Genomic DNA, 27,417 nt, shown 5'->3' with positions numbered 1-27,417 from the left:
CATTCCTAATTTAACGGTGTGGTTCTAGCTGTTTGTTCTGATCATGGGGAATCCAGCGTAGTCATTTCTGCTTCATCTATTGTTATTGGAGAAAGAGAAAAGGTCCACTTCAGGTTGCTTCTTCCCACCTCCTTAACACAGCTCTATCAAATTTCAAGGTGGAGTTTGGCTCAGTGAATATTTTCCGCCTGTGGCATAACAGGTAGCTCCTATAAGACAAGAATAATTTTGTTAATATTTTAAACATGCAAACAATGATGAGAGATCAATCTGACCCAAGTTGAATTTGGGAAAAGGAAATGGATGCATATAGCCCTCCAATTTGGAAGTGGATTGACCAGAAGAAAGGACTATATAAGCTAAGCCTGGAGCAAGGATCATCATCGTCATCTAGACAGCTCTACACTGACTATGGTACAGATAAAATGGTCTGTCAAGTTAAGTGACCATAATAGGGGAAATAAAGAAACACAGATTTATTACAGACATTTGTGTGTACACTGCAGTATTAAGGATTTATTGTATGTGCTCCTGTCACTTTAAGAAAGGTATTTATTATCCACTTTGATACAGCAGTTTTGTTCAATCATCACATACAAAATGGCAAGAAAATCCTATTGCTACATAAAATTACAAATAATTGTTTCACCTTCTTTTCTCATACTGTAAAATATTGTTATATATTAAAAATTGATAGCATTTGAACCAAAATATAGTAAAAATAAACATTTCCAGTCATTTAATATTATGACATGAAATATGAACACGATGTATTTTTATTTGTCACTAAACAACATTGATGTTCTGCAAGTATAAAAATAATGAAATATTCATACAAACTGCAATTCTCTTTTTAAGTTCTTTGGTTATAAGTTTTTCATAGTATGTTGTAAAATAATTTCACCAACCAAAAAACTCACCATTGTTCTGTTTGGACATATTTTGCAGTAGACAAGATCTGATTAAAAGCTTTATTCTTTATGGATAATTACAAGACATTCACCTTAAGGATAGCATATTAATATCTTAATTTGATAATATGAGAGCACAATTCAAGCTAGACAGTGATTGTGTAGAAGTAATTCTTTCTTGCAAAGCTGATGTGGGTTATGCGTGTCTGATCTCTTTCAATTTCCAGCCCTCCCCCTGATCATCAGGGAACCATCACATGATAATTAAAAGATGTTTCATGCTTGTTCCCAGTCTATTATAGGTAGATGGGGACATCTCCCTTTTTCTGCAGGCAACACAGAAGATCTTGGATCTTAATACATGGAAGGGTTTCAGGTACAAATTGGTTTAGATAACAATAATAATCAATCTAAAGCTCACTAAGCACTTTGGGCCACTTCTAATATTTTTATGTTTTCTCTTCTCTACAGTGTCCTACAATAAAGCCGATGTCCTTATCCCTGTAGGACACCCCTTGCTAGAGGTGCCAAGTGTTTACTGTATTACAGATTGAATCATAATTCAAATAAAACAAAACACTGAAAAGCTGCCCTTTCTTCACTCAAATCTGAAATGATTTCATGACGTAAAAACAATAATAGTAACCTTGCCTTAACGTTAGATAAAGACAGAAGAACCACAAGTATTCACTGTTAGTCATCATATGATGTACCATTTCATTTTGTTAATATAAAATATATACGTTAGTAGGAGAGACTTTGCTATTGCTATTGATTGCCATTGAAGTTATTAACAGTTATGCTGTGTGGGGAAGCAATGTAAGGCACTAAGCTAGACAGAAAAAAACATTGTAAAAGGGTGATTGCCTGACTAAGAAAAGATAAAAAAATTTAGGACAAAACCAATGGACAAAAGCCTAACAGAAAATGTTACCTGAATGTGTAATGTAGAAGAAACTAATCAAATACTCTACAGTGAGATATTTCCATTCAATGAATGGAAGATGGGATCTTTAGTGATGCCATGCTGCCAAAAATCTTACTTATTTTTAGGAATCTGTCAGGTGTCTTTGAGGGTAGAAAGAGAAAAGTTAATCAATGATGTCGTACAATTGGTTGTGATACAACATAAAAGCCAAGTCCAAATAACTTAAGTTGCGCCTAAGCTGGCAGAAACTGGGCAGATAGATACACCTAAAACTGCTGATCTTTTCTTCCACTGCAGCCTGCAGTGAGATCAGCACAGCCACCGCGCCTGGGAGCTCTGTTTTACTTCTGTCTTTACTCATTGCAAAGTAAACCCCGCAGCAGTTTGCACACCCTGGAAATGATTCTTTATCTTCAGGTCAGTTTTCTATTGCTCTGGCTCTACTCCAAGTGAAAGTAAATCATACTTAGCATAATTTATTCTTTAAAGGTTAAGGAGTTTCTGTTACTCTTTTCATACCTGTTTTATCAAACTTTGCATGTGACGGACAAGAACTTGCAGAAATGTAATTTTATGCAATAAGTGTGCACATACTCCTAAGCTAGTGTTAAGCAAGGTAAAAATTATCTAAATTCAATGCAATTCACTTCCTGGAAAACTGAAAAATTCTTGTTGTTAAATTCTGCTTAACGCTTTATAATCAAGATTGAATTTGCTAAAAATGTAATGTAACCTTAATATCTATGCCATGCTTAGTCATAACTAATATTAATATTCTAATTAAATAGAATCATGTCTTCTGATTTTCTTCTGTTTCCAGTTTCAGCTACCCCTCAGGAAAGTATTCCCCCTATAGTGGCTGTTTATTTCAGGAAGGAATAAAATGCTCTCTGAAAATTCCTGTCTCTGCTCATGTTAGAAAAAGCTGAAATGACTAGAAAAGGACAAACACCTAGTTTTTGATAGCCCTATTTAGGGGAGAATGGATGCCACAGATACTTGAATGCAGCCAAATAATTGTCCATATTATATATGATACAAAGCTGATGGAAATTATTTGGACAGACTGCCAGTATTCTTGATTTAGAGGGATTTGGTCCCAAGCCCTTAATGCAGGCTTCCATAAAAGCAGAAAACAAGAGCCCTGAGAAATCCATGCATTCTTGTGCCCTCATACCTGTTACTAGTGTGTCCAGTTAATGTCAAAGTCATCATGGTAACACCATTTCAGTATTGTAGGACTTAATTACAAGCCAGAAAATCCAGTTGAACAAGTCTTAATATGAAATGTTATATCACTGGTTGAGACATGGAGATAAGAAAATGCCATCGCACATTCAGAAATCAGCTGAGCCATGCAATAGTTAATCTGTTCAGCAGAAGAATTTGATTTGGTTTTTATCAACTCTTCTTTTATCTTCCAGTTATGGAGCATGATGGTCTTCAGAGTAAATTTGCCACTTCACAGTTAATTATACAACAACAGAAATGCAGCAGCTGTAGGAAATTTTCTACCTAAGCATGTATGGGTAGAGATAGGTAAAATTTAGACTTCATAGTTGAGCTATTATGCTGGTCTTTTTTCTAGCTAATAGAGACCATGATCTTTTTGAGGCTGAAAAACATCCATCTCCAGGAAAGACGACTCATTCAACTGCCTTGACACTCATGCCTACAGGTTATGCCACTTTTTTCACGTTAGGTGGATGCTATATAACTCTGAAAGCCATGCAAACTCATCTCACTGTTAGTCTCTTACTTTCAACAGATCACCAACCATTTGAGACATGCTTCCATCCAGGTCACCTTGAATCCTCCTGGATAAAGGAAGGAAACCAATATAAACAATATATTGGGTCCCACATTGTAATATGTGTTCCAAAGAGTCACTGCAGAAACGGAAATAAACACCTTCCTCCCACTGCTCCCTCAGACTCTTCTCCCACCCTCAGATCTGAATTCAGCCATTGCTGTATTTTTCACAGATGGAAGAAAAAACAGGGAGAAAACCACTTTTTTGTATGGAAAGAGGAAGACACCTCCTTGGCAGTCAGCTTTTACATAAAAACTAGATGGCATAACATTCCACTTCTTCAAGTTAGCTGTAATTACCTGGGTACAGCAAAGGAAAAAGGAAGGCAAGTCCAGTTTTCTCTGTTATCATTTCTGCTCTTTAAGTGGACTTGGCAGGTCACTGGAATGTCCAGAAGAGTGGGGTGAAAATGTATCAGTCTGATAGTCCTCACTGTTTGATACAGTTTAGCTTTCTTTGCTCCTTTCCAAGCCCTGATGTTCCCATCAAAAAGGTTAATCAATCCATTGCTCTACAGGTTACAACAACCATTGGGGGGGGGGAAACAAAACAACACAAAACAAAACAAAACAAAACAAAACAAAACGACCAAAAAAACCCAACAAAACCAAAACCAAACAAATAAACAAACAAACAAAACCCCTCAAGTACAAACACTGGGAATGCAAGTTTATTTTCAAGTTTCTGAATATTTTGCAACACTGGAGAGCAAATCAGTCACACATAAGAAAATACTTAGCAGTATTCCTAGCCGTCTCCTAGTCCATCTCCTGTGGGTCTTATTCTCTTTCTGTGCAAAAGTTTGCTTTTCTTTCTAATTTACTTGCAAAGAGCAGTTATTCCTTAATGATTATCTTATAATCATATATATGATACACATATATATTATATATATCATATACCTCCGCTTTCTACTGCTTGGCTATCACAAATTTTCTAACCTGTAGCAACTGGACTAACACCAGAACATGAGTGTATTGGTTTTTATCGTGAACTTTGAATCTTTTTGCTTCTAAAGAGACAATATAAAAAGACAACATAAGAGGACTTTTTAGTCATTGTGTTGCAGTTTAACAACATTTGGCTTCTTATTTGCATGACTACTGAATCAAAATAAGGAACAAAGCTTGAACAAGCTGGATAGACTCTATTTCCCATTGCATAAGGATGGAATACCCGTTTCCAGAGCTCGTCGTCTATGGTGTCACTGAAGGGTACTGCTGTTGTCCACTCCCTAGACACGTTATGCTATATGGTTCATCAGTGAAAAAGCACAGGAAGTGAACCAAGAAGAGGTGATTTTTGTGTTTGCTGTGGTGCAAAATATATCCATGAGAGGGCTATTTTGATCACCCAGTCAGTGTTTAATACGTCATTACAATGCTTGTCCTGTAAAAGAAATCTGATGGGCAGAAGTGGATCCTCCTCCAATTTGTTCAGTATAAAATTTAATCATTATGTTTTGTGGGTCTTTTGGTTTATTTGTTGTTTGGTTTTTTTCCTAATCAGGCTTTTATATGTGATTACTCCAGATCCTGAGGCCATCTTTAGCACACAGATGTCGTCATTTTTACTCCAGAACTAGACGGCACAGTCCATCTTGTCCTCCTCCACACTGGCATAAGTCCATATCTCTTACCATGCCACCGCCGACCAATTTCCGTTTGTACCTCAAAAGGAAAGGAGAATGCTATTTTGTGGTCAAATACCGCTTGGGAGTAGACTGGTGGGAAAGAGGAAAGACAGAAATGATGGCTAGAGAAGCGTAAAATTTAGACATCTCAGTCCACGTTAGTTCCTCTGGGCTGCCTTTCTAGCTGATAGAGAAAAGTAGAATCCTCCAGAGAATGTTTCATCTAGCTTGTTCAGCATGCTCATCCCTCTGCACTGATGAAAATGTCTAGTGTGGCTATCTGAGAGGTGGCCTCCCATGTTGAAAAGAGTAAACGAACCCCACTCTTCCTTTCAAGAAGTAAGGACATACTTTATGTGAGTCCACCCAGTCCTGTGTTCCTACTTAATGACTATGGGCCCAACAATCAAAGATTATTAGAGCTGTCACACAGTTAAATAAATGAAAAAATTCCTACTTCCATTTTTAACTTTCCTGGTTTCTATTTCTATGCAGTGATCCTCATTCCATCTTCCTTTGCTGAACTGAAAAGTCTGTCAGCACTAAGTAACTTTCTTCCATCAAAGTAGTTATACTTTGATATCTTTATGCATAGTCAAGTTACCTCAATCTTCTTCAGAGAAATAAGAGAGTTTTGGGTGTCTAACTCCAGCACTGTAAAACATTTTCTCCACCACTAGAATATTTTCTCAGCTTTTTTTTTATACCTTCTCCCATTTTCTTTTTAAATATCCTTTGAAAATTTATTCCAGTAATGGTCTCACCAGCGTTGCCTACACTATTAAACACATTATCTCTACATTGCTTGCTTTTCCTCAGTTGTTAAGGGATGTTGTCTTTTTTCCATCTGTTTCTAGAAAAGTATGATCTGCAGCAAGTTTCTTAATCAACACTCACTGATTTGTGGCTGAGAAATAGTACTACTTTGTTATTTAAGACTGTGAGGTGAAGGCCATCAGCAATTAGGAGACATTTGCTTTCTGTTGTTGACAACTATGTCTACCACGCGTTGGCATGTTCACAGAAACATACTGTGGGTCCAGACCAGCCACTAAAGCCTGCTTTTGCATCTGATTCTCATTAGAAATGTGCCTTCCCAGATGTTTAATAGGAAGGAAATTTCTAAATTGTTGTATGTTGTATGTCTGGGATGTCAAGCTGGATGTAAATCTATGGTCTACTATCAAAAGACATTAGGATTATTAACAGACTAGTGAACAGCAGTGTTAGCTGAGCACCAGCATCATTAGAGCAGTCAACCATTCAAAGCCATAAACTCAACGAAAAGGCTAAGAAGTGTTAGCATATTTGAAGACACTTGCTTTAATATTTCAGAAGTTTCTGACAAAATTATCAAGTAAGTGTGGACCATGGCACACATAGACACTTACATACTGTTTGGAGGCTTAATCAGCCCTAGACTTTAAACTTGGAAAATGGCTATTTTGTCAATACAGCCCAGGGAGTCTATAGTGGGTCAGCTGTCTCTACCACAGACAACTGTACTTGGTCATTTCAATATCTCTCTAAGTTTCACTGACTGTGATGCTCAGGGGCAGGATTCACCCCCCAAACACACCTTTGACACCCTAGGGGATGCCCTGTGGGGTAGTATGTATGAATCAGGAGGCTCTCCCTTTTTAATGCTGCAGGTAGAAACCAGTAGACTTTTAGTGTAGTTTGAAAGCGAATCCCAATCATACCCTACCCATCTCAGCTACCCTCTAGTCAGAAAAGAGGGTGAAACTCCGGTGTTTCAAACCACTCTAAAATATGGAGGATAAACTGTTATGTTGCCTATATACGCATCCTTCTTACAATGTTTAGACTATATAAATGGACCTGTTTACTAAGCTAAGTGGAATGATTCCTGTCCCATCAACAGTAAAATTCTGACTTATGTATTCTAAATGGAAAAAGAGATTTATCCACACAAAGAAATACTGGGAAGCTTCATTAGCATATTAAAAATGCTAGAAAATAAAATTTTGGTATGGGACAATCAGCATAAATTTAAATTCTTTCCAATTTAATCACAGACTTTTAGTAACTGGAGATCTCTCTGCATCACTGCAGCAGCTTGTACTTTCAGGTCTGGATCTAGCATGGGTTTCCCAAGCCCCACTATAATACAAAATATGCAGAAAGGATAAAAAATGCTTGATGGAATAGCAAACTAGTAAAAGTTCATTTCTCCACTAGATGGCTTCATTCCCATGAAGATAATTGAAATGAAATTCAACCTCATTGATTCCCATGTTAAAAGACAATCCTAACAAACTAAAAGATTTGATTATCTGCTTGTATGAAACTGATTATTAACTTTATACATCTGAAAAAGCAATACTGTAAAGGATATAGGTCCCTTACCTCTTGGTTCAGGAAACAGTAGAGAACTGCTACAATAAACCCCTGGAAAAAACGTAAGAACAAAGCTGAGTGTTAGCACAGTTTGAAAAAGCCACTTGCACTATCTGACTTCATGATGGTACTGTGTATGTGAATTAATGAGTATCATTATAAGTTGGAGTATTGTTATAAATGGGAAAATTCCTCATGTATGTCCAATAAAGCTGATCAGCCAGATAATCGACTAGTTAGTGGCATTTCACCAAAGTTTGTTCAGTAAGGCAATATAAATTTACAAAAACAGATGATAAAGTAACTGAAGTTCTCTCATGGTATGCTTACAAAAGTATGCTCCATTCTACAGCCAAACACACCGTGAGCTAATTCTTTACACAGTGCAAATCAGTAAGGAAACAAACTTTGTAAAGAGATCCATGTATGGAGCTTTCCAGTCAACTTCTGTGCGGTATATCAGATGAGATCAAATTCTGGCATATTGAATACTTTTGTTAAGATTCTGAATTGAGATAAACCCAGGAAAATCCTAGGAGGTCAATGGACCTATGTGATCAGATACCAGCTAAACACCTCACCCTTTTATTCAGTTTACTTATTCCTTACATTGTTAATTAACTCAATGAAGGCCAGCTCCAAGTACAGAGGGTCAGGATTAAGGTGTGCAGGGTATATCGGACAGGATTGTCACAATGGATTAAATCCTCAAGAGGACTAAACCAGCACAATTGCTGGATTTTCAGGGACGCTCACTGACAAATGATGCCATGCAACTGTTCAGAGGGAGATACTCTCCCTTGTAAAGTTTGGTAGCATTGCCCACAGCTGCTTCTTGTAGACTCTGAAGTGCAGCACAGGGAAATGAAGGAAAGCAAAGGGCAGCTGCGTGCCACCTTGCGCATAACTCAGGTAGCAAAGCCACCTGGAGGGTAAGTCAGAGCAGCCCCAGTAGCTGTTCTAGTTGACACCAAGCTCCTCAAGCTGTCCATACCCTGTGTGTCAATTCAGAGCAGTTGGGGGCATCCAAAGTACACCAAATATTTTGCCTACCCAGGAGGGAAAAGCATGTAGCATTCCTCAGGGCAGTAGTCTGTATGGGGCTGATACGTGCATTAGTCACTAGTCTGTGTTTATATGCTTGCCTATCTATTTATTCTTTGCCAAAGAATTTGAAAGGGGGCTGGACCTACAGCTTTGATTGGCCTCTGAATAATTTAACATCAGCCCAAATCAGCTTGATCTTGTCAGTTAAGTCAGGGAAGGTATGTCGATTACCATTGGTAGCAAAGTAGGTTTTCCATGCTTGACTTTGACCCACCATCCAATTTACACATGCATCTGAAAGACCTGGCCTTGTATTTGCAAAATCTGCAAATATACAGTCTAGCCTACAGCCAGATAGGGTGTAGGTCACATCTTCAGATACCGTAACTCAGCAAAGAACCATGAACTCTGTGAGGACACGCTAGCTTCAGGATTTTTTGTGCAATACTGGTTGTCATGTGGACACTAGATTAAATTAGAAAATCTGCTAAGAAGGAACTGAAGCCTCTGTGGTCATCTTACCTGAAATGATCCAATGCAGAGCTCTAAGTAAAGCCTAACCCCCAGGCTGGTATATTCCGGAAGAAAGTTGAAGACAATATAATGGGTTCCAAATAATGGAATTAGAAGCAGAGTTGACCTTGAGAGACGTCTAGCACAGAACATGAGAAGAAGTAAGGTAATTTTATTTTCCTGAGTAAAGACTAATGCATGCAATATGCAACAGTAATGAACAGAAGTTAAAAAGAGGATCTAAATATCTACATGTGAAGTTCATATCTCTTGGGACTACAGTGCTGGGTAGAAAGCATAATGAGAAACTAGCTGGAAGCAGATTTCTGATGCTTATTGCCTTATTGGCAATACCATGTTCATGACTTTTCTTATGGTATTTTAACCATAAGAAAAATGCCAAAGACTTTGGTCTTTGACCAAAGATTCTGTCTTTCTGAATGAGATTGCAGTTCAGGAAAACACAAAGAAATAGAATACATTTTGCCCCATCAGAGTCATTGAAAATTTGACATTTATTTGTAAGTAAATACAGAGGAAGTAATATGCAAGCTCCCTTTGTAGTTCACGTACAGGAAAAGGCATCTATAGAGAGTAATTTATCCTACCCTAAATCAGAGATCTAATGTGGATTCAATTAATGGTTTTCTAGTCTCTCCATTGATTGTCATTGGAAGGTAGACATCTGAACTGATCTGAATACAGCATGTTTAGATGGTCACTATTACGTGAGATGAGTCTCATCCTTTCACTGGTTTCCTTGGGAATGGGATAAAGTTGGGAATTTCTAAAATTTAATGCCAGCCAAACTGAGCCTGTCTGTGACACTGGACGTGGGCTTCTCATTTTAGAAAAGATAATTCAAGTTTTGATGATTGAAATAATTGATAATTTTCTTTTTTATTCCATACACTACCTGTATTGAGAAGAGTTATTGAAGTTGATTTGTCTAGGGTCTAGTTTTTTCAGCAAAATTCTGATGATGTTGATAAATAGGACAAAATTGACCTGTACGCAATATTTTGGGAGAGAAAAAAAAAAAAAAAGGTTACTTTTGCATGTAAAACTGTGCAATGAAAATCTGGTTTTTTTACTTCAGTTATTATGTAATTTGTACAGTTTCAATGAGACCAGTGTAAGATTATTAATGTCATTCCTGTTGGCAGCATTCAAGCATCTCAATAGGTTGCATTCCTTCTTAAAGAAATAGCTGAAGACGAAAACTTGAGAATTTGACTTTGTTAAGTAAACTATTTTTGTCAATAGCTTGTGTGATTCTTTTTATTTTTTGTAGCTCATATACTTTTGATTCTCTTTTGAGATGGGTATCACATTAAATTCTGGCTAATATCTTTAGACATTATTAGTAGAATTCATCTGACTAAATATAGGTATCTATAATGACATGTCTGCATCTCAGCTGATCACCCTGTTCTCCCTTTGTAGACAATGGAGAGCCAGCCAGTATAGCCATTAGAGCCTCAGGTGGAGTTGGGGACAAGTCATGTCCTCCAAATGTAGTCATCTATTATAAAAGTCAGATGAATCGCATACCAAAAGTGCATATTTCACTTTGTTTACTCTGAAGAGAACTGAGGCACATTAGCTCAGCTCCAAAGTTAGCTAGGGTCAATTCTAACTTGCAAATCAAATTTTATACAATTGCAATTTGGCACAGGTTTACCAAAGTCTGTGAAGCTGCTCAGCTTTCCACAATCAGAGAGTTTCTCCCTATGCATTTTTGTGTCCATACACACTAGCTCTTTAGGTGAGGCTGAATGCTTAATTTTGCCTAAGAATGTCCACATTTTACCAGAAAGTCCAATCTCTCTATCCATCAGTGATGCTTTATGTGCATTCCAGCAGACAAATCATCACTGATGTCAGATGAGCACTAGTAGGGGAAAAAATAATGGAGGTAGAAGGAAATGTAATATTTTATTGAAACATGGCAAACTATGACCAGAATTAACTTGAGATTCTTCATTCACATTGTTTGCCTATATGTGCCTTATTTGTATGCATCTGTTCCCCAGTTAAATTAAGCTTTTAATAGATGGCCTTAAGGTCATCCCTTAGCTGCTTTCTCAAACATTGCATGTGTTTAATGACATGTGGGAGTAATCATACACAATAAACATTTAAAGCCCATCAGTTTATTCAATATATGTCAAGCTCAAGGGCTATTATCATTGTTATCACCTATGAACAGAAACCTATTGCCCTTGAAAGTTTGTATTAAAATTTATGGATGATTCTGAACTCTTAGGCTAAAATTTGTATTTTCAAATATTGTAAGGATGGCTTAAACTCTCACCTGCCTTTAATTTCAATGAAACTGGCAATTCTATGAAATCTTTCATTTCTTTTAAGGATATTTGCTTGGGGGGAGGAGGGAAGTTCTCCGCCTCTTTTTAGTTTGCATTGGATGTAGGCAAGATTACAGTAGAAATTCTACCATTCCTCTTCTTTATTTCAAAAAACATTTCAGCAAACAGTAACCAGATTGTAATTTAAAAGTCTTTTTTCTTCTAATTAATGTTGCCAAACTTAGAAGTACCTACCCCAACAGAAATTATAATAGGTCCTTTGATTAGCCACCAGTATGGAGAGCCTTGATTAATATCCCAGCATCTGAGAAAATAACAGTAAGTTTCGAAAAGATGTGCATGTAATCATTACAATATGTATGTAATCAGAATTAAGGCACCACCTAGCAGTGTCAGTGAAAATCTGCTGAGAGAGATTTTTGTGGAAGTGCAGGTATAGCACAAGTATCCAAATATTGAAACTCTGCTTTGAACAAGACATACTCTTTACAGATTATCCTACTCTTTTCAAAAAGGAATAGTGTCTCGATGTGTTAAGTGACAGCCATGGATGCAATAACTTTGACAAGACTTAAACAGATGATGCCATGACTGATACAAAGATATAGCTTTTTTCTTAAAGACACTTATTTAAGACATGAAACATTTTGTCTGTGTAAAACAGTGAGCACTCCAGGCTTCAGAAATATAAAAAGGTGTTTTGTATCAGAAACTCCTAAAATTTTCCTTCCTTACTTTGTTTATCTGATTAGAATCTTTTTTTCTTGCAGCACAAATAAATATTTCAGGTTCCTGGGAAGGATCCCCTGCACAATTACCATATCATTGCCGTAATATACTTTAATGGAGACTGTAATCCCCATTCCCTATGCCCATAGAGGAATGGAAATGCAGAACTCCACCACACGCAGTAATCTACTTGGTGATGTAGGGAAAGGAGGGTAATATACTGATATTATTTTCCCATGTAATTGAAATTACAGAAGCCTTCATCATTATCATTATTTTAAAAATATAACCCAAGAATCTAGAATAATGTAGGAAACACTGACTTACGCCGTGTCTTCAAAGTAGAATTTTGCTAATATCCATATAAGGGTGAAAAGCGTTGGAAAACCTGTTAGACAGTTAAACAAAAACTGTGGTTGTCTTATTTTATCAATTAATCCAACTCTTGTCCACTGAAACTCTGCTGTGGTGATACAGATCACTCATTTTCAGAACTGGAATTTCAGAACTGGAATTACCATTTGTGGCCTGTTCATGCGACAGAAATTGCTTTAGACTCATGGTATAAACCTAAAAAGAAATCTCCTAATACCCCTGATGGAATGAAATGAGTTAAGGCATTGACCGGTGATCATGCCTCACTGTGAAGGTATAAAGGGACACACTTTGCACATGATACAGTTCTGCCACAGAGGACTGAACTTGCAACCTCTTGCTAACATGAACACTATTCACGTGTGTGATCTCACCTGAAGTTAGCACTTGCATGCAGATAGCTCATTAAACCCCAGTTTTTTTAATAAGTATGCTTTTTGCATGACAAAATATTGGGGAACAGAATTTACCAAATCTTAAAATAATAGTAATACTACCACTTTACAAACACAGAATGTGATGGAGTCTGCCTTACACCTTCCTAAAAAGGCACTTGAAGTCTCCCTAAAACACAAAAAGTGGTTTAGTCTGCTTAGTTGTCCGGCCTACCTTAACCTTTGGTGGCAACATGCATGGATTGCCTTCCTGAACTGACCAACAATTCCCCTGGGCAAGTGCATTCATCTGCCATATATCCTCAGAAGGGACGTCTCTACTTTTTCCTTTACACAGCAGCTTTATTTGGGAAACCACTTAATTTCTAAATCACCACAAAGTTCTGAACAATTAGATTTATTGCAGACTACAAGAAAAAGGAGTGGGGATGTTGCTGTCTCTTGCCTGCACTGTTATTTAGTGGTTAGAGCTCCTTTATTCACACAGTTGTCCAATGCAAGAGATGGGCTGTAGCAATATCAGAACTACAAAAATGCCTGCTATGCCTCCAGATAGACCCATTCTAAGAAGACTATGTAACTATATTCTTGCATGAACTGAGGCAAGGTACACCTAACTTAGGTGATTGGGATAGCTCCTTAGAGGAATCTGTGTTTTCAATTGGGAAAAGAAGGTTAAGTGGACTGGATCTCTCTCTATGGGTTCCCAAATGTACTTAATTTTGCACTTCTTTCATAGGGACTTTAATGCCGTATTTAAAAAAAAATTATTTCTCCTCATTAGTATGCATGTAAAAATAAAATCAAAGCAATGCCCAAGTTGGGCACTTCAGTTAGGCAGACTAGATTCCACATCCGGTATTTTTAATGGCATGGATAAAGCCTTTTGTAACATCTTGCCTTTTATTAATTTCATGTAAAAGCCTTACTTACCCCAGCCAAAGAGAACAAGCCACCAAAAATATCTTCTTCCATGAGAAAGAGATGAGAGTAGCAGACAGTTTAGGTAAAGAGCCTCTACTAACAGCCACATGAAATTTGTCATCATGAAGTAGTGGCAAAAAACAACTGAGATCTTGCATTCGGTCTAGGGAACAGGAAAGTCATAGTTTTGGCATTATTTGTGCATACACGTGTTTGATTTGCAGTAGCAGTAAGCATCTGCAATTCTGGCTGAGATCTACAAAGATCTCACAATTACATGCATGTTTAAAGGGAAAGCTTCAAATGTAATATGGCTTTCTGAATAGTAAGGCTTTAACTATCATAATAGCTTGGAATCTCCACTGTATTTTAGTTTATATCTTTATACTAGAAATATAGCTTTGTCTCCCAAGCATGTGATTTCTCCCACAAATGCACTCCCTTCAGTGTAGCTTATACAAGTAGAGTTAACTGCTCCATAGCCCTTGGACAAAAAGGACCCATCATATTTCACTTTCTTACTTAAGCTCAGTTTTAAATTTTTGTGTGACCACGAGCAATGCGGAAGAATCATCCCATAAACCTCTGTTTGAAAACCATTGTCATGTTGCCGATATTAGTGGCTGGACCAAAGCTAAGTTGATTTTCTAGTACCATGTGTGTCTTGTGGTTTACAAGTCAGAGCTTCCAGTCAGAACATGAAATCCAAAATTTCCAGAAGAAACACCTTTTAAAAGTTGTGTTATGAGGTACTCGGAGATCTTCAGTTTTAGGCTTCAGATTATAGAAGCGTAAGAGTGTAATGATAATACTTTTTTCTATGGCAAAGTCTATATCTGATTTAGAGTACTACAGGATCACAAATTGATGCATTCATATAAGTTCTGAGGTGCACACTTATGGAGGTAAAACATACTGAATAAAAGAATTATGTGATTTTCACTACCAGGTGAGAAGAAAAAAAAATTAAGTAGTAAAAAAGAGCAATGGAAAGTGAAACCATATATAGATGGTATGCAAAAACATCAAGTACCACAGTATCCTGCTTTTCATGTGCTTACTGTAGAGAAGCTGCAATGATCAATGTCTTCCGCTTGGAAAAGGACAGCATCCTTAATGAAAATGGCAACAGCTTTTAAGATAAAAGTAAAAAAGAGCTGTACATGGATATAATTTCTGGGACAGCGAAGCCTCCTGGAAGAAAAGAAGAAATGTCCTTCTGAGGTAATTAACTGACTTGTACTGGCAGTAGTTTAAATATGCAGTAAGTCCTTGTTTCATCTCAGGTACTTCCAGGCACGTATAGAAAGAACGCTTCCATCCACTCAGCTCTTTCTGCAGGCAAGCAGAGATAGAAACCTTCCTCATGTAAAGCAATTCAGCCACAATCTACATCTCAATCTCCTTCCTTGTTAGGTGGTACCCTGGTGATGTTTCTGCAAAATTCCGGGAACTTCAGTTTTAGTTTGTGTTCAGTATACCTGAGCCGGGCTTTTTGTTCACATTATTTTGGGGCCAAGAGAAACCTGCATTTGAGGAATGATCTTTACTGATACAATTCTGACTGTGGCTAAACCACTCCCAAGAACAAGCACGCAGCGATATCCTGGACTAACCAGACAGTTTTCTCAATGAACAGGATAACAACTACTTCACAAGTTTTCTATACAGCAAAATGCTGTGGGTGAGTTAAATTGTGTTAAATCCCTGTGCAGACAGCCTTATCCAGAATTAAAGAATTCTTCCTTAATTGACCAAAGTTACTCTTATAACTTAACTGAATGCAGATAATTGCTTTAAAACAATTTGGCACATGCATTTTAAATTCTCATGTTCAGTTAATTCAGATTAAATTTTTTTACTGTTATTAAACGCAGACTTTTGGAGGAGTTATACAGTTTCAGCTTTATGTTTTCATTTGGAGCTGAGGACTTTAGCTAATTAGCAAAGAGCCCCCATTAAAAGCTGAATTCCATCCAGATCCAGTAATCTCAGGGTCACCTAATCTTAAAGCTCACTTAGAGTGTGCAGAATTTTATTATTGAACTCAAATGCCAACCCCATTGTTAACTAGAACTTTTTCCTCCCTATTGCTAAGTCTCCTTATGTCCATTGTTTCTTTCTTTCCCCTTATTTGGGCTGGTTTGTTTTCCTGAGGTCAGAGTGGGTGTCAATAAACATATCTGTTGACTTCCAGACATGAGCTAGGAACCAACAGAGGTCAAGAAACTTTCCCCAGAGAAACCTGATTCTCACAGCATACTAATAAAACTCTTTTTTGTCCTGCACAAATACAAGAAATAAACAAAGATTAATAAAATAAATCCTACATGGCAGCAAATACCAAATCTACATTAAATGAGAAAATAAACAGTCATTTTTACTCTAGATAATTAAATTATACCTTAAAATGTCTTATAGCTCGATAGTTCAGTAGGAAAGAAATCTTACCAAACATAGCCAAATTCAGAGCCTAACTTTCAAAGCATGTCTTTAGTTGTAAATGTTTCAATAGTAATATATACAATGCCACAGGAAAGTTGATTGAGAATCGAGTTCTTTGTGTATATTCTTCTTATTAATATAAGATTCACCGAAGCCATAAAAGGCAAGCACACATAGTTTATAAAAATATATCTTCATTCCAGCTAAAGCAAACAAATTTATCTATTGGTTATTTAGGATCAAAGTGAGTTGCTGACTTTTACCAACAGATGATCAGGGTTTATTTCCCAGTTCTGATTCTTCTTGTGTCTGGCCCACTCTCATCACTTTTCATTTCTAGCCTTAATTTATTATTATTAAACCAATATGGCCAGAAATTTTTCTTTTTATTCTTCTGGATTTCTATCTATATTACTTTGTTATGTCTAATGTTGTCTCATACAGTCTAAGATACTAAGAACTATTAAAAGAATCGAGGCGAGAGGATAACTTTACATACCTGAATGCAATAAGAACTGTCACAGCAATAATGAGTGAAGTGATAGATACACTGTATCCTACAGTGTAGATGATCTTTATAGTAGAAAAGTAGGATTGCTATAAAAGAAGAGAATTATTTGTCACGTAACTTGCAGCCAAATGACAGCTGTTTTACTGATTCTGACAGTTTTGCTTTGGTTGGTGCTTCCAATCTGTTCAGAACCTTTTTTTCCCCTTTTTAATCCCACAGCAAAATTCAACTGAAATCACTCATTATATTTCTTTTGTGAAGATCCATTCCATACCTATGTGGATACAGCCCAGTTTGATAATGACACAGGTATTGACTAGGATGCTTTCCAGCTCATTCATAAACCCATAAAAAACTAATCCAGTCTTCCAAGAAGGCATTGTAAAAACTCTTATGAATTTTTATAAGCACTGCATTTTATACTGTGTTTTCTCCACAGCAATAGTAGGACAATCCTGGTGGCAGCTGGCTGCATGATGAATACAGAATTCTGTCAGCCTTCCCTTATGTTTCTCCACTTTCCTTCACTCTGCTTCCTTACTTACAATTTTGCCATCTATTCTTCTTTTCCATTTTTTATTGTGTTGGTGTTTTTTTTCCTGAGGTTGTTTTTGTCCTCTTTCTTCTTGCTTCCAAACTCAAACTGTTACTCAGTCAGAATGTCAATCAAAATCCATTTCAATTTAAATGGCACTTCTATCAGACATGATCTCTGAGTGAGGATACGCTGACTTCAGCTATCACATATGGAAACAGAAAATAGAATGAATAAGCTCTAGGCTGAAAATCTTTCTCTTCAATCTAACATGGTCTGTCTCTTGGGTCCCATTTCAATGTTTTTATACCCTAAAATCTACACAGCTATGAAATGCATTGCTACAGTTCACTGTGGCGAAAGGCAGATACTTGTTTTGAGCCTTAAGTATCACTTAAAGCATTATAAGGCTGACATTGGGTAGGATTCATTTCATTTATTTTAGGTGCTTAAAAATTAGCTGCCTAAGTATGAGCAGCTGAGTCTATAGTAAAATGAGCAGTGTGAGAGCATGGCCACAGGACTGTAGTGTTTAACTCTTAACACAATCCTGTTTCTTCTTATTCTGTTTCTTTTCTAGTTAATGCAGGGAAACAAGCACCTACAAAAGTCAATTCAACTCATTGTAAGATGGGGCCTTGCCACTTTCTGTCAGCAAGAAGAAGGATCTACCACTACACCTGCCTTAACACGTGCAGGTCGATAGGTCTGGCTTAGTAGAGCAAAACCTTTGATGCTGAGGACTCTACACCCATGTTGTGTGCGTTTCTCACTAGCCATAGTCTAATCCCGTGGGATGAACTTTTATTATTGGTCAGAGCACACTAGGTGCATCCTGCGTTTGTGTCCCAGGTTAGTTTCATCCATAGGAAGCCAGATCATCCTTTCTGAGAGCATTCCTCAGCGTAAATGCAGCAAGTGGGGATAATCAGGAGATTGCCTTTAAAAGCTCACACCTGACCCCAATCAAAGCACTAATATAGATACACCATGTAGTGATTAGCTTAGACTTATATAATAATTTTTTGAGATCAATGAAGTCAAATGATGTGGAAACCATGCGTAGCAGCCTTTTCTGTCTGGTGGATGAACTGTGATTACCCAGGTACCTGACTACGCACAATTCCAGCCAGAGCTCAGAGAAGTCCGTCAGAGCTACAAAGCTAGCCAGTAAGTCTGGAAGGCGCCATTCCATAAGGAACATATCAAAGCTGTGTTAGGCTGACCTTAGTTGGCAACCTCCACTTACAAATCAGAGATGAAAAACACAGAAAATAATCAAATCCTTAGGTGAATAAACCTATAACTGCAAAGTTTACCTTGTGGTAAAATGTAGGATACTATTAAAAGAATCCATAGACTCATTTAAGATTGTTTTTACACCAGAAATGTAAGGAAGCAATAAAAGAAGGAAAGAAAGAAAAATGTTGCATTTCAGTGTGTTTATTTATAGAGAACAGCAGGTACTGTGGCTTAGAGGCTGGAAAGGAAGTTTGAGTTAAACCGCGTGACAGCAGGCAGTACAAAAAGTAGTGGGAAGATGAGAGAAATCTGCCCATGATGATATAAACTAAATTCTCTCCAACAAGTTGATTGGACTTCATCAACTACAGTATAAATGTTATTTTCATTCTCTGTACCGTGGACAAAAAAGCATAGTATTCACCTAACTTGTACAAATAAAGACAAAAATGCAGTGTTTAGCCTCTACAGAGGAAGGGCAGAGTTAGACTAGAGAGGTAATTTTTAATCACTTACAGTGATTTCTACCTCCTTTCTATCAGTTTTAACTTAGTGGATATTTCTTCAGATTCTTTCCACCGAGTTACTCCTCATTTTCTCCACAGTAGCTAATAAGACAGCAAAACCTGATCACAAAAGAGGCTTTATGTACCCATAAGAGTTTTCAGGATTGTGATATTTTTCACTAAAATACGATATAGTATTTTGGCTTGCTTCTTTTCTCTGAAAGAGGAGTTACAGGAAGCTAAACACATCGATACAATATGTTTGTATCCTTATTAGTTAGAGATCAAGCACTATTTTTTTCCATGTACAGATAAACTTTAAATATCACCAATTGTGCAAATCTAACTGAAGCAATATGTCAAATACCGACCTGCATTACAGAGATGTAGATTTTGAAACACTTTTTATTTTTATTTCCTTGTTGAATTAGATATTTTATGCTAGGCAGGATGAGAAGCCAGAAAACTCTCCTGTTCTTAAATATTGCTGAGTTTGGAATAGTGGTGTTATGACAGCGCATTTGCTGTACTGATGCTGTGATGCCACAAAATCATCTTGATCACTGATAGGCTAGATATAAGGAAGGATTTCAGACTAAATATAAGGAAGAAATTTTTTACAATGAGGGTGGTGAAACACTGGCACAGGTTGCCCAGAGAGGTGGTAGATGCCCCATCCTTGGAAACATTCAAGGCCAGGCTGGATGGGGCTCTGAGCAACCTGGTCTGGTTGTAGATGTCCCTGCCCATTGCAGGGGGGATGGACTAGATGGCCTTTAAAGGTCCCTTCCAACCCAAAGCATTCTATGATTCTATATTATTGAAATGTCTTAATTCATGTTTTATGAACATTGCGTGATGTATCTCTAGCTGTTATATCTGCGAGCAAGTTCAACAGAATTGCATGATTATACAGAATCTGCAGATGGCTTTATTTTTATTACACTCTTATACCTGAATAATAAAACACCCTTAGTAATTCTCCAAAATAAGTGACTACAGTAAAATTTGAGTTGCATTCCATACTTGGTAAGAAATTTCAGCATCAGCTAAGTTTCCCTCCCCAGTGGTCTTCAGGAATAGAAAGGAATCCTATAACGTCAGCACAACACTCACATATATTTATTTAATTAAACTTACTTCTTCAAGCGGAATCTCATCTTCTACTGGACAAGCAATATGGTAGGGAGGGAAAGGGTCAGACCAGCCTTTCTTTGTGCAGTTCCTTTTTACTATCCCAGCTGAAACAGAAGCACTTATTTTTTCCGATGAAGAGCCACATACCACAGAAAATAAAAACCAGGAGAAGATCTCTTGCTGGTACACAGGTTATACCAGGAGGAGAGGATCATCTCCATTAGCATCTCACAGAGTTGATAGGACATTTTACATGTGTAAATTCAGACAGTCAGATACAAAACTTTTCACTTTATCTGGAGATAAACAATGGGAAGAAGTGAGAGAACCAAGGTGACAGAGGTAGAAGTAGGAAGGAGTAAGGAAGAAATCATATCAGGGACAATGAAGTCCACTGAAGAAGATTGGGAAGCACTGTTCCATCAGACTTCTGCCTCATTTCAGCACTCACCCCTCTAATGTATCCCTTCTCACTCCCGCCTTCCTTGGGTCTTACTCTTTCTTTGCAGATGAGAAGCTGGAATAAGCAGTTTGTTCTATGAGGATAGCATGTTTCCGTAAAAAGATTTATGGTTCAGATGAAGGATAAGTAAGAGAATCCGAGGACAGGAAATGAATCTGCACAGATGAAAGGGATCTTCCTTATCCCTCATTTATAACTAGCATGTGTTGGGTGAGGCAGAGGTTGGGCTTTGCAGGTTTTTTTTCTTGTGGAACTGCCAAATCTAGATCTTTCCTGTAGGCTCGTTTCCTCCTTATGGGTTTGCAGTCTGTTCCTAGCCATATTCACCCAGAGAGAATAAGCGGTCACAAAGGCATTAGTTTGCACAGTCTTGCATTTGACCCAACACATATGGTACTTCAATGACGAAATTCTGCTTTGTATCTCCAACCTTGGTCTTAAAGAACAACTGCATTATTCATTCCTTTGCCTTTCATTTCATCCCACACTAATCAGAGCATAAATCTCATAAAGCCCCATGCTTAAGTTCTGACCTAGACAACCCTCATATGAGCTCTAGAAAACTCACGCAACAAGTTGATCCCAAAGCCTATGGAAACCAATGGAAATCACTCTATGGATTTCAGTGTCCTTTGGCTCAGGGACTCATCACAGACTATGGGATTATATCCAATTGTGGATAATGCTTAAAATAAGAACTAAGGTCCCTCAGATCCTACTGAAATCTTTGCAGTAATGGTCTGCTCCAACTAGAGAGCAGGTACTTGAAGTATTCTGTCTTCACCCCCCATTTTTAGAAATGCTCTTTCCAGGCATGCAACACAACAGTAGGAGTACAACCATGACACCACATCACCTGGTTCCTTCATGAAGTGAAAGAGGATGTTTGGGCATGGCAAGGCAAGAGTCTCTCCAGCATCTGCCTCTGGCCAGCACAGTAATTTGTCCCAAGTTCTCTTGCAACCTCAGACAGAAAGTGAAATATATTTTTTAAGCATAATTATATTTGAACAACATTAAAAATAATTTTAAAAAACTTTTTAAACTTTGACCCTCCACCCTTAACATAGCATAAAATAGTTTAGCCACAATTTTTATTCTATAGTGAGAAATAAACACCTTCAGAGGACTGTTTAATCGGCTTTAGTTAGACTGGGGTGGAGTTTTGGACATAATGCAATAAATGAAAATGTATTGTGGAAATGGGAGTAAATGGAAGAAGATGAATGTAAATGGAAGAAGAGCTGACCAGAGAACAGAAGATGAATGTAGCAGAAGATGAATGTAAATGGAAGAAGAGCTGACCAGAGAACAGGGATGTGGGACAATAAGTAAAACACTCAAACATGCATTGGCAGCATGGCTGTGTCCTGACCCTGGCAGGGTGTTGCTTCTCTGTCACTCTTTTCATCCCCCACACATGGATACCTGGTGGTGTTGCATTCCCATGTTTTTCTGAGTCCTCCAGACATTCAGCCTCTTTTTTCTTCAGCTCTGTCATAAAATCACATTCTGGGTGGACATTCCCAGCAACCTATCAATGAGAGGAGTTTCAGCTGATTAGTAAGAAGGGGTTGGGTAAGATCTCATGGGCCATTAAGTCCAGACCCATTTTTGCAACTAACAAGGCTGGGTTAAGGACATTGAGCACTAACTTAGGGTTTAGCAGTCAAAGTGTGCCACTGTCTCTGCACAAATTGGAATGCTTTCAGCAGAGGAACCCAGCTGAGCTCTGTCAAAGGCAAAGCAAATCCTAAGGTGTATAGCTGTTGGAAGATGATAGCTACAGTTCTGTACTGGAAAGTTTATAAGATTTTCTGGCTATTTTCAAAGTGAAAGACCTCTTTGCTAGGGCCCAGGTTTGAGAGCAGGGCTCATTTTCACCCTGACTTTATCCCCTGCCAAATCTGGGCCCAAGGAGACAGAGTACACTTGGACGAGCTCCTTTTCTTAACAGTGAAGGGTCCAGCACTGCAGGGCATGCTGCAGAGCCCCCCTGCTCCTCAATATAGACATGTCCCTGCCAACCTCCAAAGAAACAACATCTTGAAACCACATACAATTACTGCAAAATTGTCTTCTGAATGAGCTCTTCACTCCAAAAGGAATGAATCTGTTCTCTCCCTTCTACCATCTGCCTTTATTTACAGAGTGTGGGAGGCAAAACTCCTTTCTTTGGAAAAAAACTCTGTACCAAAGCATTTGTTGGTTTGGTATGCTTGTGTAAAGAAAAAAAATGGCACCAATGCTTTAACAGCAGGAACCTTTTAGTTGCTTTAGTCCTTATTTAGACTTGTGCTTACATGGACACCACAAGAGAATTAGAAGGGATCCATAATACATTGGCCACCAAAGGACTCAGTCTGCAGCAGGCTGTTACACACCACAACTGCTGTGGGTGTAGCCACTGTGCAGAAGTGCACACATCTATTTTTCACAAAGAAAGCAATATGTGCCTTGTCCAACCATAGCCATTGTCCCCAGTCCCAGGAGGCCAGTTGTCTTCAAACACTCTCATCTTAGCTCTACGCCCTGGCCACTGGTGCCAGTGTGCTCTGTATGTGTGAATATAGATATAAAGACACAGATACACACAACAGAAAATAAACTCAGGATGAGACACGCATGGTGAACAGGTGGCTGGCATATGGCTCAGTTTTGTTCCACCCAGGGAAGAGTAATATTCAGGGAATTTGGAAAATAAATAGCTGGCTTTCGGTTCATTCAGAGGGCACATCGTATCTGTTCCAATAAGTTGGTGTCTCCCCTCCATGTTAATGTCCATATCTCATGTTGGTCTGCAGAGCATTTGAACTGCATATTGAGGCTCTCAGGCTGCTGGAGAATACTGGATTAATTTTAACAGCTTTTGCTTTTCTGGGGTTTGGACTCTTGCAATTGAAAATGGCATGTATCCACATGTATGCCCTTCAAGGACATATTCTGCTTCCCATTTACTGCACTTTTAGGAGAATGTGATTTTCCTGCCAAACTGACAGACAGCAGTGCCATGGACCAGTTTAAAGGCAGCAATGAAAAGGAGGGCCCCATACTCAAGGCTGAATGAAGTTTGGTGTATGTGAGAGGAACGTAACTATGAATGGGTGGAGCAGAGGCCAGACATTGCCTTAGCCCCAGGGCATGGAGATCTGATGTGTAGAATGCCTCAGTGACATCAGCCCTGATCAGTAAAAACAGGTAGTCTAGGGAGCCCCTCAACTCCACTTCGCTAAGGTATGCAATGGTAGGCAGGATGACAGAAAATTAGCATCCATCTTGAACACCTTTTCTCACTTGATGTCTCTTCTCATGCCAACATATATTCTTCCACCCTTATACTCACTGTGGATAATGAAAGTCATCTATGCTGAAAAGCTCACTACCCATCATGTATGGCAGCTATTACAAAAAATAGCTTTATTAGTCAGTAGAAAAAAACAGTCAACCCATTTACTGAAAAACTATTTTACAACATTCTCTTGGTTCAGTGAACTGTGCCCAGAAAAACCTCAGTAGGCAGGAAATGTACCCATTTGCATGGACCTAAATTATTTCTCCTGGCAAAAAAATGACTAGATTTTGCCTGTGAAAACTCTCTTTGCTCATTGAAGTGTGCATGGCAAAAGCAAACCTTGTTTGGCTTATTCACCGCTCCAGGAAACCTTTTTTTTCTTTTTCTTTCTAAGTCTCCAGACTTGTGAAAACACTTTATCATATGTATCTCAAATAAAAAGGTGAGGCTGATCAAGTGCTAGGTATTTAAATTATTACCTCTTCCTTCAAGAAGACCTGACCTTAAGAGATGCTCTCACAGTTTATATTCCAGTTAGCACTAACCACTGCTTGAATAAACACTGAGGGCAAGATCTGCTATGATAGAAACTCAGGTAAAATAAACTAAAAAGATTTATTCCACTCCTAGGCTGTGTTCTAGATATATGCATCCCCCTAGGGCATTTGACTACATCTAGCAGACCCTTATACTTTCTGAACAGCTCTGAACACTATTCCCAAACAAGGTGTAGAATCAGGTTCCAAACTACTCTGAAAACATCTATAGACTTACTTGTTTAATCTCATTTTCTACCTTCTTCGCTTCTGCCCACTTCTGGAAGCATCAAATAATGGGACAGAGGTATGAGCCATTCTTTAAGACAAGAATAAATGTCTGTGTATTTGATTCAGCTCCCTTTGGTGTCTACATCTACAGAGGCATCATTATCTGATCTAGTCATCTTAGGTTCCTTTTATGAGGATAACACAGAGAAGTTAGCACTTTTGTGCATAGATCAGTTGAATTATTTTATACATTTATTTTTGGATGGAATGAGCTATGATCTAGACTCAATTCACTAGGATTCCCTCGACTGTTAAATCCATGGTTACTTTCCAAAGAAATTAAGCTCCATAAAATCTTTTAGTTTGCCACTTTGGTAATTCACTTGTCTTAGGAACCTCCCTACAGCAACTCCCTCTATAGCTCACAGATCACAGAATCACAGAACGGTTGAGTTTAGCAGGAACCCCTGGGGATCATCTAATGCAACGTTCCTGCTCAACACAGGGTCAGGGCTGTGTCCAGTCAGGTTTTGGATATCAACAAGGATGGGGACTCCACAACTTCTCTGGGCAGCTTATTCCAGTGTTGGGCTACCCTCACAGTAAAAAGTGTTTTCTGGTGTTTAAATGGAATTTTCTGTATTTCAGTTTGTACCCATTACCTCTTGTCTTTTCATTGCATACCACTGCCAGAGGACCATCCATATTGCCTAGGAGCTGAGCTGTCCTCAGGAGAGATGTGTCTCTCGATAGACTAGAGGGAAAGTCCTGAATAAGTGCCATCTTTAGGGTCTTCAACAAAATGTTTTATATTATGGTGGCTAAATGTGGGCTCTTCCACCACAGCTAGCCTCTTGTGTTGGGTAGATGAGGCAAAACAGGAATCCAAATTTTGCTTGTTTCTTTTTCTGAATTATAGTAATTAGCAGAGGAAACACGAAGCAGAGGTTCTAGCAGTTTTCATGGTCGTTTACATCCATGAAGATGGACAGGTGTAAAGTACCACTTTGCTGAGAGCCACTTAACATATAGCAGGTGAGATCTGCAGGCATGCCAGTACTGTAGGCCTGGCTGAGTAGCTACAGCCATTTCACAAAGCTGAGCAGAACATACGTGTCTCCTTTTAAAGACTGTGCTGTCACCAGTTGAATTGCTCACATTTGTAAGAGTCTATTGGTTGAAATGTTCATGTGGAGCACAGTAAACCTAGATTCAATTCGGTGCCAAACCTGAGAAGTTTCGAGTTTTTGTTTCTCATTTTTTGAGGAAACCAGTATCCCAATAAGGCTTGTTTAGGGAGAAGTCCCCAATGATGCAGCATGAAGCCCTTCTGCATCTGCACATGCAACTTTCAAGCAAAAAAATAGGATGTGCCTGATGAATTTTGGTAACTGTTAGCAGAACTTGAAGGAGGAGGAAATGGAAGGAGAAAAGAACAGATGGATGGCAATTTCAGAATGCTGCTTCCCAAGTCCATGCCAATCTGAAGATATCAAATTTGGATCAGTCTTTTAACTGATGCCGTGATAATTACTTTTTGGCATTACTGATGGGCAAATCACAGGGCCTCATAGTGGGCCCTGATTTTCCAACAGCTTTGCATTCCTGGAACTTCCATAACAATTCACTAAGGCAGAGCAAATTGGACAGCAATTTCACTGGGCACTAGATACCTTTAAAGGACTTTGATGTGTGGAAGTCAGCTACACTTTCATGATGCTTCCACTACCATGAGACAAAATAAAGGAATAATGGCTTAACTCCAAACTGAGTTGCTGTCAGGGTCCTGAGGGGCTTCAATGATCCTACTCAGCCTGCGCTGGGGCCTTCCCCTACCCCGCCTATGAGTCCAGACCCCCTTTTCAGCTCAGTCTCTGAGCTGTAGATGTAGGATGTGGGAGATCCTACAACGCTGTAGGATGGTGGTTGCAAGGTCCACCACAGCTCCACCCTGCACAGCTGTGGGCCCTGCTGATGTCTCAGCCTGACCTGAGCCCATCCTTGTCCCCATGGCCCTGTCCAATCAACCTCGGCTATATCTGACCCTGAGTCCCCTCACCAGGCCTGATCCTGACAGGTTGATATGCCCCCCAGTCTGCTGTGCCCCTTCATTGGAGATGGTGGGATGGGCTCTGGCTGGCAAGGTCCGGCGCTGCTGGTATAGAATCAATATAGCTTAGAAAAAGTATAAGTGCTTTTCTTGTGGTCATATTTGCACCTCATTTGGAGTTAAGATAAGGAAACAGGTATTTCCCCAATATTCTTTTTAGAAGGGCAAAAATGATAGGAATTGTGCAAGAGGAGCCAAAATAGAAAATCTTCTTGAAAGGACCATAGCTAGTATTTCAGGTTGCCCTCTTGAATAACTTTATACAAAAATCTTCTTGCTGATGAGGAAAACTAAGTTACAAATGAAATAAACACTATTCTATTCCAAATAGAATATGAATTTGCAGTTGGTATATCCATCAGTTAATGTACTAAATAGAGCTATGGGTTAACATAACCACTGAAAATCAAGAAAATCTTTACCCTTGTCAGAGGGCCCCTGCTGAATATC

At 38.5% G+C, this 27,417-nt stretch overlaps 1 protein-coding gene across 1 annotated transcript; it reads right to left on the bottom strand.

Moving 5' to 3' along the window:
- Positions 1-5,199: 5,199 nt before the first annotated feature.
- Positions 5,200-22,326, bottom strand: GHRHR (growth hormone releasing hormone receptor; the record flags this gene model as incomplete). The annotated part of the gene is made up of 12 exons (XM_082306647.1): positions 22,227-22,326; positions 21,655-21,762; positions 20,339-20,439; positions 16,904-17,001; positions 15,021-15,153; positions 13,969-14,122; positions 12,593-12,653; positions 11,771-11,840; positions 10,123-10,214; positions 9,216-9,345; positions 7,656-7,697; positions 5,200-5,322 (listed from the first exon to the last, which is right to left on the bottom strand). The coding sequence occupies exons 1-12, from the start codon at positions 22,297-22,299 to the stop codon at positions 5,200-5,202; spliced, it is 1,185 nt and encodes a 394-aa protein (XP_082162773.1). The 5' UTR covers positions 22,300-22,326.
- Between the last annotated feature and the right edge of the window lie 5,091 nt (positions 22,327-27,417).

This window comes from Platalea leucorodia (assembly GCF_965183815.1).
Source record: "Platalea leucorodia genome assembly, chromosome: 1".
NCBI classification, from domain to species: Eukaryota; Metazoa; Chordata; class Aves; order Pelecaniformes; family Threskiornithidae; genus Platalea; species Platalea leucorodia.
This window is presented reverse-complemented; position numbering and strand designations above follow the sequence as displayed.